The sequence below is a fragment of the Pseudopipra pipra genome, chromosome 1 (genome assembly GCF_036250125.1).
Source record: "Pseudopipra pipra isolate bDixPip1 chromosome 1, bDixPip1.hap1, whole genome shotgun sequence".
Lineage (NCBI taxonomy): Eukaryota > Metazoa > Chordata > Aves > Passeriformes > Pipridae > Pseudopipra > Pseudopipra pipra.
Genome location: NC_087549.1, coordinates 25,453,884 through 25,466,114, shown reverse-complemented (window position 1 = coordinate 25,466,114; position 12,231 = coordinate 25,453,884). Strand labels below are relative to the sequence as shown.

At 39.6% G+C, this 12,231-nt stretch overlaps 1 protein-coding gene across 1 annotated transcript in view; it reads left to right on the top strand.

Annotated features, from left to right (window-relative positions):
- The window catches only part of NECAB1 (N-terminal EF-hand calcium binding protein 1), a 59,831-nt gene that overhangs the window by 19,690 nt on the left and 27,910 nt on the right, over window positions 1-12,231 (top strand). Inside the window, exons 4-5 of the mRNA XM_064649140.1 lie at window positions 6,092-6,117; window positions 8,495-8,592. Coding sequence (XP_064505210.1) covers window positions 6,092-6,117; window positions 8,495-8,592 — 124 coding nt within the window. The remainder of the gene's footprint in view (window positions 1-6,091; window positions 6,118-8,494; window positions 8,593-12,231) is intronic.

Sequence of the window (12,231 nt, the reverse complement as noted above, 5' to 3'; positions counted from 1 at the left end):
GAGGCTCCCTCTTGGTCAATGAAGTCACTGGCACCCAAGATGTGATGCTGTTCACATAGGCTTCAGCTCTGTTGCCCAGGTATTAGGCATTTAAGATGCTTGCACCTGAAAATCAGCCTAACATGGAAAGGATTGACAGGAGAAGCAGCTGGGACATAGGTGGCAAGAGAAATGCTAGAACATTTGAAGGAATACTAGGTGTTCTGGATATGTTATATCTAGTTACTACTCAGTCTCTTGCTAGCTGGTCAGTTAAAACCCTCCAGCTCCACTGAATATATTGGGGGTACTTTGGCTGGCAGGGCAGATTGGACACACAGACATCTACATTTAGGACTCAGTCCCAAAGTGAATCCACCTCCCTCCCACCTGTCCAGGTCTTCATTAGCTGAGCCCTAGTTCTTCCCTTGGGTCAAAAGAGAAGTGCTGAGATCATCTGCCCTAGTAGCAAACTCCAAAAGGATGCCAACTGGATGTCTGAGAGCAAGAAGCTGGTTAGCATTGCCCTTGCAATCGTAGGAATCCATCGGACTGCATTAGCCTGTGGCCCAGTACTGTGCACCTAAACTAAAATGAAATGTATATTTTATGGACCAGAATGCTTCCTTTCACATTCTGGTTGTAAAGATAATAATGACAAAACCTCAGTAATTTAAGTATAGTTTAAGGATACTAATTATCTCTGCCTTGGAAGGCTTTCTTCTCTGTTAGTTGGAAGGCATATTTTGGTCTCCTGGTATTGCTGATCTTTCACATTTCAATACAAGTACATAGAAAAAAAAATCATTAATTTCTAACAATTAGGAAAATAAAATATCTATTTAAAAGGATATGAGATACAGGCAGGCTCTTTAATTAGGTGAACTGCAGATGAGTGAAAAGGGTTTTTTTTCTAAAAAGGAATTATTGAATGCAAAAAAAAAAAAGCAAGAGGAATATAATTATTGGCTTTTGACCATTTTTAAAAATGGTTCTTTTACATTAGGATTTCAGACACATGGTTCAGCATTGACATCAGGAAGGTATGTTTGCTAATATTTAAGAGTTGTAATTGCAACTATTGGCTTTAACTATCAGATTTTTCAGACAATAGCTACAGAAATCCATTTGAAAATGAAGCACAGACAAAGGCAAGATACTGGTCAGAGTGAGCTGATTATTCATTTTAGTATTTCACGACTGATCAAAAGAAGTTCACTGAGAATGATTTATACAGTCTTGATGCTACTAGGTCCTCTCGTTAGACAGACAAGCTGCAAATAGAATTTTGCTTCAAAATTTTCCATATGGATGATTATTTTTAATGGGAAATTCAGCTTTCTGCAGAAACAAATGAGAATCACTCACACTGAGGAAATCAGATGGTAATGATTATTTTCAGTTGCATTTACCTAAATGGAGCTGACCTAAAATGTTTCATTTCAGTTCTTCAGAAGATAACATTGGCTTCCCAGGAGTGAGTACATTGCTTAATGGTAGGTATAGTTTGAAAGCCTAGTCCTAGTCTGGGTTTCCCAGAGAACCACAACATTTTGGCACCTCTATCAAGATGTGTATTTCCAAGGAGTTTAATAAAACAGTGTAACATTTTAGTTTGTCTAAAAATAAATAATTTAATCTCATTTTAAAAAAAAAAAATCATTTTGAGACAGAACTAGAAATTAAAACATTCTCATGTCCTATGGGGTAAAAACTCTGAAATTTGTTCCCTGTGGCAAAAGAGCCACCATGATGTTGTGTTTGATTTAGGTTTGTGTCATTCAGACTCTGCTAAAAAATCATAGCTCTGCAGCCCTTGCACAGTGGTCTACAGATTTTGACATACACCTCGAGTTTTAATAGTGTTATTAAGCCTCTTTTAGCAACACAGAGGCTGGTGTAGCTCAGATGATTAAGATGACTTGTCAGCTATGTAGTCATTGCATCCCTATAAATCATTGCTGAATGCAAAGGACTAGAGGATTGTTTTTTCAGATGAGTACTTAGGAAAAAAAATCAAAACTTTATTCTCTCCTGCAGTCCTACAGGAGAACAGTAAGTGATGATTCTGAAGTTATCACTTAGCCTGAAGCTAAGCATAAGCAAATTAGGCAATTATTTAGTGCAGCAGGATGTGGGACATTAAAAGAGCCATGACCCTGCTGCCCATGTCAGAGCCCAGAAAGCCAAGCTCGCTGCTGCCTTTGAGGGTCCAGCAGATGCACAGTCCAGCTGGACCTGGGGTTGAATAGCTGCAGTGTCCTCAGGGCAGAAGGAAGTTTACCTCCTCAAGGACAGACTCAGGAGCTCTGTCACACTTCTGTTCCTTCTTCCTCCTCTCCTTCTTCCTTTTCTGTGACAAGAGGCCAACACCTGGGCCTATCACAGCCCTGCAACATCCTGGAGGCAGTTTTGCCTCCACTGGTAAGAAACCTTGAACAAACCTGAATAGAAATGTATTCACTGTTGCAAAGCAGCTGTGAGACAGAAAACCCCTAAATTGGAAGTGCACACATAGGACTCCTTTGTGAAATACACTCTGTAATGTTGGAGCACTTACCTCTTTTTGCTGACTTAAAGTGGGATGGTATGCAGGCTTTCATGTTGCAAAGAGCTGACAGCATTTTGGCCAAGATTGTCCATGGATGACTATGCAGTCACCCTTGCATAGTTTAAGTAATATATAATTCCTTTCACTCACAAATTATATCCTTCTACTTAACAACAGGTGATACTAGCTTTGAACCTTCCTCCCTAAAACCAAATTTAGCAAAAAGTCATGCAAATGGGATGCAAAAGAGAGTTGGTTCAAGCTCCTGAAAAAATCCTTAGCATATCTGAGAATGAAGAGAGATCTGAAGAAGAAAGTGTTATCCTTCTCCAGCTATAAGTCATGGCAATGAATTTTCTAAATTAAGTTTGTTCATAAAGTGTTTCATATAGTATTGGATTCTTCAATAAAGTATCTGCTTTAAATGCCAGACTCCATACTTTGTATATAACTCCTGAAGAGATATCATTGTCTCTTCTTGTGGTCCAGGGAAAATATGCAGATCTTCTGCTGGTACCTCTGCCTGGAGGTGCCTTTCCTATCAGAGAACAGTATGTGTCAAGTCAGTGGGTGGGGTTGTGGATCAGTGGATCCACAGCAGTGAATGAGAGGAATAGCTTTAACCTTCCCTCCTCCCTGGCAGCCCCCAGTCCACAGCTAACTGTGGTGGGCAGAACAAGATCACAGACGCTTTGCAGTTCTACATTTTGGACCACTTCCAGAGGTAGCATGAATAGGCACTTTTGCCACAGTTCATTCAAGTGAATTTGCTTATTTTTCTGTCACTGAGCAACAGGTATGATCAACTTTGCAGTGATCAGGACTACTCAGTGTAATAGTTCTTTAAAAATAGCTCAGGTTTTTACGTAGAGAACATTTTAGGCACAGACATGTAGAAGGACTGCATCTAGTAGTCAGAAAGCAAATTGAGAGCAGGACTTAAAAAATTAACATGCTAACATGGTGTGAATACATTTGGCTACACCCTATGCCTCAGTTGCTTATTGTGAGTGGAGGGCTGGTGGCTGGATGTGATTCATCCAGTAAATATCGCAAATAACATGTTCAGCATTTCCAGATTATAGGTCTAAGCAGAAGCATCCTTGGCATATGTATCCACTGAAATGATGAACAGGTGCCTGCTGTAAACCTGAGTACTGAGTAACAGAAACAGCCCTCTGGTGTGTACCTCACTCCTGTGTTATTAAGTACAAGCCAAATTTCTTTAATTATTTCTGTAGCATCTTGCAGGGAGTTCAAAATTGTTTGTATGCAGCAAAAGAACTCCTAGGTTTGTTCACAACTGTGTTTGAAGCAGCATGTTATAATTTCTGAGAGAATGAAATAATCTGTGACACAAAATTATAGCTTCCCTGCCTAGAACAGCATCCCCTTCAAACAGGATGCCAAGAACAATGAAGGGTATTTATAACAAAGTAATACTGAGTATGCTAGACTGAAATCCATGTACTTTGTGTCTTTTCTGTGTTCTGTCACAGGCTTGCTGCAAAAATTGCTTTACATAATATTTTTCTCATTATTCAGATGTCCAATTCTAACTGAAAATTAATTCAGCACCTAAATACTTTTCCATCTGCACTGGTAGTCCATTTGCAGCTGTGTCACTCCTGCCAATAAGACTAACAGCATACTGAAAACAGGGATGCTGAAAGCCTCCAAGCTACTCCCTATATCAGTACCATGGTACTGAGGATACTGCAGAAGGACAAGGATGAGAATGGATTCAAATATGAAATTTGAAAAGAGCATGAATTTGATTGGGTAACTGTGAAAGGCTATTTTAAACATAGTTATCAAGCTGTACATTAAGAAATGCAGAAATGTGTTTTACATTGTGGCATTAGGGCAGATGATGTGAAAGAGAAGAAAATGAAGGGATGATTAACAAATAGTAGACATCATAACAGCAAACTCCTGTCATTTAACATCATCATATTCTGTCAAGGCTTTTTGACTCAGGCAATTTTCCAGCTTTCAGGAATTCAGTTTGCATTCAAAGGGTGAACACCTGGACTGTTCCAAAAATGACTGGTGAACTGCAGGAATGGGTGGTCAGACACATTTGACCATTGATGCTGTAGTGATCTGTGGTAAAAAGCCTTAAGGAGTTGCAGACACTTTTTCCCATCACATGGTTTGTTGACCTAAGAGTTAAGTTTCTCAGCTTCGGCACCTGTTCTTACAGACTATGAATTTCTTTGTACCTTCCACCAAGGTCATTGGAAAAAAAAAAATCAGGTGCAAGTCTCATTGGCAGCCATCTAACTTGGCCTGTTCAAATGTAGATAAGGTCACCTTCAATTAATAAAAGTTGTGTGAAAATCTCATTTACATTATCAATTAAAAGTGTTCAGAAGTTTTTATAGTCCTGAGTATGCAAGTTTGTGATAACCCAGGATCCTGCAGTTTCCCTGTTTCTCTCCCTTGTGAAATAAAAGCCAGATGTATGGAAGTTAGCAGTGGTGAAAGTGATTTTAAGATAGCACTGTGTCATCATTTTATTTAAAGGTCAATTAAAAAATCCCATTAAAAAGATAAGTGAAAATACCCTAAGTGCAATCAGCCGTTCAATATTCACCCCTCAGCAAGATTCAAAGAGGACATTCGTGCTTTTAAGTTTCTTTAATAATCAGTTTCTTCTCCTCCTTGGAAGAAAGTCAATATGCTAACTTTAGGTAATGAGCTGTAGGTCGAATGTTTTTTTTCTTCTGTCTATTAAGGCCTCAGAGAAAAAATATTGCTTATGAGAGAAAATATCACTTCAAAGTTGATCAAGACAAAATCTGTTCCAAGTGAACAGATTTGAATTGTATAGAATACTTGCCTGCATTTATGTACTTCTATAATGGCATGGGAATATAGCAATACAGCTATACTTTTCTTATCACTAATTTTGCTGAAGCTAGTAGTGGTGAAATGGTTTTGTATGGCCAGAAAGCATTGGAAATTATGAGTGCTGATGGAATATGTCTGGTTTTATCCTCCTACTGTACTGTCTCTCCCATGGAACACTACTGCACAAGAAGGATTGCAAATGGGAGAAAGTTATTGGGTTTTTCCTCATTTAGCATGGAGGGCCAAAGTCTCTGAGCCCCACTGTCCACAGAAGAGGAGTACAGGCAGAAAGGTGGAGAAAAAAACCCCACCAACATTTCTGATGTTTAGGTAGATTTCTGCCAGAACTGGGACCAAATGTGTAAGGCCTGAGGAGCAGTGACCCTGCACCATGGTGCACAAAGGCTGGGCAAGGAACATCAAAGGGGGTTGTTAATGAGTAGGAAGGTGCCAGTGGGAATGTGATCATGAAGGGAGGCTGCACCTGCCACCAGCTTCAGAAAGGCTGCAGCCTTCTGCTTCAGACAAGCCTCCCTAAGGCAGCAGAGCAAGGCCAGCAAGGGCCAGGCACTTTCAACTCCTGCTGCAGCCCAGGCAGGGGGGTTTCATACCCTAGTCAGGCTAATCTTTGAGTCCTACTATTTACCAATCCAACAAAAAAAATATTACTAAGCTCACTAACCGTCTATACTCTTATCTTTCCAGCAATCTTGATACAGAAGAACTCTGTGGTAAGTTCCCTTTTGGGAAAGAACATAATCTATGCCTGCAGCAGCCCTGTGCAAATGAACATACCATGTGATTATTTTTTTTCTGTTTAATCTTTGTAGCTCAAACAGGAAATATTTTCCACTCAAAGAACTCCTGGGAAAATGCAGATGGCTTATAATATTTTCAGACTCTATCATCCACTATGTGCAGAAACTACTCTGAAAATATTTTTCCTACCCAGTACTTCACATTCTCCGAGATTCAAAATTTGTTCTGATACATAGATAAATAGAGAGATGGCTTTTATCTTATTTCCCTCTCATATGAGATATTTTTTCTAGTTAGTTTCACATTTTAACAAGTATGAGTGCTTTAGGAATTTTGAAAAAGATTGTCATATTAGTACCCCACTGGAGGAAAATTCATTACTTTCCTCCTACTTGAGCCAGCGAGAACAGCAGTTTGAGAAGTTTTATCATCCTTCATGACAGTAAAACTCTTGCAAGGCCTAGAATTTGGCCCAATTACTTATTTCTGTACCCTATTCTGGGCTGTGAATCATTTCTCCAACACCCTGTTTGTTCTCCAGCTGATCTTACAGCCCCTGATTTAGGAGTTCTGCTTCCAGCAGAAAACAATTCACATAAGATTTTTGCAAGTCCTCCCACAGAGTGTCAGGAAAAAAACCCTCAACATTTATACTTGTCAACGACAGCCTTTTTCTGAGGGAGAGCTGGTAGCCTGCTAAGTTTTCCAATGGTCAACAATGTTAAAGACATTTAAAAGCTGAAAATACTGTTAAGTTGAAAACAAGCTCATTTACTTACCCACAGGATGACTCTTCCCATGGCCAAGAACCCACTAAGAGGTACCTCAGCCTGTGGCTTACAAATATATGACAAGAGACTCATCTGAAGTGAATTGGGCTGTGACAACTAGTGCTGGTTGAGCACCTGGTCAAAATTGTATAAACCTGGCCAAGGAAGACAGGTTTTGTTCCACAAGGGATTTACTGCTGTTGACATTGTACTGGCGGTTTACAGGCTTGATGGGCTGAGGGGGATGTTAATCCAGCACTGACTCTGTTTGCTGTCTGTTTTGATTAAATACGAGTTGCTTCAGCTGCCTTTTAAATCTTTCAGATGCTGCTACTAGAGTGTTTCTCATCCGTGAATCTGGTACCAAGTTTACTCAACACCTGTTTGAGCTTGTGATTATACAGCTCTTCCTGAGTCATCTCAGTTCACCTGAGAAATTAAATGAAAAAACATCCACATATTAATTCACAATAAATTTTCATTCAACCTCTTAGCAATACCAGGTTATGTTGAAGTGTTCCTGGTAACTTATGCTTTCGTGATTCCCCTGAGAAGCTCATGCTGACCTCTTAATAGCTTCAAAGTATTGCTATTTATTATTTCAAAAAGACCTTATCTAATCTTGTTCTTCCCATCTGCCATTTAGATGTTGCTTTTTGTGCTTTTCCAGGTGATTTGATATCTAAATGCCTCGTCTAACACAGTCTCTAGCTTTAATATAATTTTTTTTCTTTCCTTTTCACACTTTTTCCTTCCTGTGCCTCCCTCTGTTGTATTTCCCCACATCAACCAATGGGAACTCAGGTCATGATTTCCCAGGTTTGCTTCCTTCTCTTGCTGTAATCCCTCTGATTGAGTTGTGCCCCCTGATTTTACATCAGCTCTTTCTGTTAAAATGTTCTTTGCTTTAAGCAGCTACACAAGGACATCCTGCAATTTGTTATTTCCATGATTTTCATTAAAAAGTATATTGCATGCATCATACTTGTTGAAAATATAATCATAGTACCTGGGACTACAAGTTTATCTGGCCAACTCATGGTCTCTTAATTTCTTGGATAGAAACAACTGGTCTCAACCAACCACAACTCACAACAGCCTCGACTTCATCTTATCTCCTCTAAGGGCTTTACCAGAATTATTCATTTTTGTATCAATAGAATTCAATTTAGTACATGCATATGAAAACTTCATTTCCTGCTAGTACCTGTAAAGTAGACTATTGGACTAAAAATCAAGTTGGCAAAGAAAACGTAGATATTTTGAAAATAAGTTTGTTTCAGCTATCAAATTGATACTGTAAAATTTTTGTCATTTTGGCAACTCATTTATTGAAAGAGAATGTTTTGAAATACTGATTTTGGTATTTTAAGTATTCCAGGAATGATTTTGCAGAGAAATAATACCAAATTAAAAAATAAAATTATCCTTTTCATTCTCATTCCTATTCATTTTATATTTACATATTTAATAATACCATTATTAAATGAACTGAACTGAGAGTTAGTAAAACTGATATTTAATGAAATATTGATTTTTCAGGTAATTAATAGATGATGTGTTTTTTTATTTCTTTTAGATTATTTTTCCAAGCACTTAGGAGAGTATGAAAATGTTCTATCTGTTTTGGAAGACTTAAACATAACCATACTGAAGGCAATGGACAAAACAAAGAAAGTAAGTAAAAACTGTGAAATTTTCTTACATTGCATATTTTGTTTATTTGAATAGTATTTGCCGTATTTGTCCTAACTAAAGTTACTAATTCGTATTTAAGTTCTTCTACATATACCTGTTTGTAGCAAAAGTCCAGTAGGAAAAAGACTTGTCAAAATCGTTGTATATCAAATCTGTAAAGTTCTGTCTGCGAAGTATTACAGTTTGGAAATAACCAAATTTGTCTTTGTGAATGGTTTGAAGAATGTTCTTTATATTTTTGTACCAAGAGAGGGTTGGAGGATTCTATGTCTCATGCCAAATGTGGGTAAGTATCAGCACAAATATTTGGAAATAGACCAAATTTGAAAAAAATAACGTGTTGCGTTGAGTAAGACCTCCCAGCCAAGAACAAGATTTCATTTCCATTTCAGGCATTTTAAACAAAAGCAGGACTGAAAGAACCTGCCAAGAGGAGCTGTTAGGGCTGTTGCCCACCAGCACAGCAAGGGAGGAGATGTTTCTCAGGGGGAGAAGCTCGATTTATCCATCCATACATCTGACAGGCATGCAGCCATGCTGCAGGGCATGCCAGGCAGTGATCCACTCGATACATTATGGACATACCTGCTCCTGTGTTCAGACCTGCTCATTCATCCCAGCTCTATGTCTGACCAAAACTGCATCAAGACATTGGATAATACGCTCCTCTTCCCTGGCTGAACAGTTAAATATTCTTTTCACGATGGATCAGCTTCAAAAGGTGAGGGAAAGCACAACCCAGAGGAGGAAGTGAACCTAGATACTCCAAACCCAGATGCAGACCCATACCACAAGACTATTCACTGACAGGCTAGTCATCAAGAATAGAAATTTCAGCAAAAATTTTTCAGTGAGATCCCGTGGTGTCAAAAAACCCTGATTTTTTTTTTTTCAGTCAATCAATGGAGAGATCAATGAGAAGAAAGCTGTGCTTCATTAGTGAAGCTATTATTTTTGATATTTGGGTGTTTGCAGGAGTAAAGTACTCATATATTTTACATGAATTGCCAAAATAAAAACCTGAAAGTGTAGCTTATTTATTTAGAGTTTGAACCAGTAAGACTCTTCTTTCATGCTGTGCATCTTTCATTCCTAATGAAGTGATTGTGTGCTGACTCACTGTCTTGTTGAGCTGGACACTGAAAAGCAACAGATTGGTTCATTTTAGCTATGCATAAGTTAAAAAAATAGCCATGTGTATAAACTACTGCTGCTAAAGGGGAGGACATGTCACCTCATAGCTACTGGAAGTAAATAAACCACAGCATTTAAGAATTACTTAAGAAGTTAAGTAGGAGTGCCAGAAAACTAATCAGCCTGTGAGATGTGTGCATTGGCCTGACCAGAAAAATGGACAAGAAAGTCTGGAATATTAATAAGTGTTTCATTTGTCTGCTTGAAGAACCCATCTAAAATATAAACAAACTACAATTTCTTTAAATTTTATTTTCCTAACTGAAGATTCAAGTTTAATGGGTTTTATGTCTTTCAGGAACACTTCAGCTGACCATTCATTAGAGGTGGCAGAACCAGAGAAAGGCTTACACTGGAAAAAACTTTTAATTCCTCTTAGTAGAAACAGTGGGTAAACACAGTCAAACAAAAAAAAATGTGTCCTCAAATATTCTAAACTAGAGCTTTCTGCCAAGGATATGCTCAGCCACTACAGATTTGTATGGAAATACAAATTAGGATTATTCCCAATAGGAACTCAGTTCTCAGGAAACAGATGGGTTATGTGACCTGACTACCTGATAAATATTGGAGTGCGAATATTAAAACTTCTATCGTAAATAGTTCAAGATTTACTGAAGTTTGTGGTCTAAACTCTGGACTACATCCATCTAGAATTAGAGCTGGAAGTGCTGTATATTGAGATAGGATGGATAAATGATGTTCATCAACATGATGTGACACATCTAGCTCGAGTTGACTCCCGAGCTCAGACAAGTAGGTGCTCAGAAATGGTTGGTGTGGTTTTAAATGGCCATTGGCATGGATCCAGAGCCAGGCTTGGCTTTCCTCTCCTAGTGCAGTAAAAAACGTTGTCACTGTTCTGCCACTGCAGTCGCTGAGTCCCTTCAATAGCCACTGAGTAGTAGGAGCACTTATTACCATCTTCTAAGTGATGACCTAGTTGGAAAATTCATATATAGAAAAAAAGTCCAGAATTGAAGACCTACACTTTGAGACCTACCAAGACATGGTGTACCTACAGTGGCTGAGTCAGTTTCCAATGACCAGAACCAAATTTCAAAGGACTAAATTGTCCTATTAAAAACTGCTGAGATTGAATCTGAACTCCACCCCGCAAAGCACGGGGCTGATTACAGACCCAGTCCTCAGGGTTGTCATGAGCTTTCCCTCTACTTTTTATGGGTTGGAGAAAGCTCAGCACTTCTATCAGTCTCTGCTAACTTTCCCAGAGTGTGTCCTGCTTCAGGCAGGCAGCTCATTCAGTCTTGAGTATTTAGTGGGGAAAGGAGCAACCTGGTACTTAATTCATTTTATTTATAGCCAGCACTCAGCCCTTCCCATAGAAAATCCCTGCTTTCCTACCAATTCAAGGTGCCCAGACTCAGTAAATACTTTTCACAAGAGGCATCTGCAGAATTGGAGCCCTAGAAAAATTCTTCAGCATCAGTTTTTCCAAGGAAACCCAGGAGAAGGAAGATGTGTCTGTCTTCAATGAGAAGTATGGATTGGCGTGTCTGAAAAATCTAAAAACCAGTCTAATCATGGGGTCCTTCAGGAACACGCTACTCCAGCAGGGGTCCACTGCAGGGTCACAAGTCCTGCCAGCAAACCTGTTTCAGCATGGGCTGCTCTCTCCATGGGGCCACAGTTCCTGCCAGGAGCCTGCTCCAGCGTAGGCTTCCCACAGAGTCACAGCATCCTTTGGGAATATCCACCTGCTCCAGCATAGGGTCCTCCATGGGCTGCATGTGGATCTCTGCTCCAGTGTGGACCTCCATGGGCTGTAGGGGCACAGCTGCCTGACCATGGTCTGCACCACGGGCTGCAGGGGAACCTCAGCTCTGATGCCTGGAGCACCTCCTGCTCTTATTCTTGCATAATCTCACTCCTCTCTTCTCTGACTGCAGTTTCCTTCTTTGCAGTAACTTTTAGAATCATAGAATCAACTGGGTTGGAAAAGACCTCCAAGATCATCAAGTCCAACCCTTGATCCAACACTGCTCCCTTATATCTGTTATTCCAGAGGCTCTACCACCATCGCTGATGGGCTTGGTTTTGGCCAGTGGCAGGTCCATCCTGGAGCTGGCTGGTATTGATTCTGTTGAACATGGGGGAAGCTTCTGGTAGAAGGGATTTTCTCACAGAAGCCATCCCTGTAGGTGTCCACCCCAACACCCCAAACCCAAACCATGCCACACAAACTCAACACAATATCCCACTAAGAGCAACTGGAACTTGGCTTGGCTATGGACTCCTGGATTTAAATCAAGATCAACCAAATTTTCCCCATCCCTCCAAATGATTTCCATGTGCAGATATTTTTTCCCCAATAGATTAGCAGATAACTGGCTCTTGCAAGGCAATTTCAGCATGATTTGTGTATTTTATTGCCCTCTGTAGTTTGAAAGAGCTGTCAGCTCA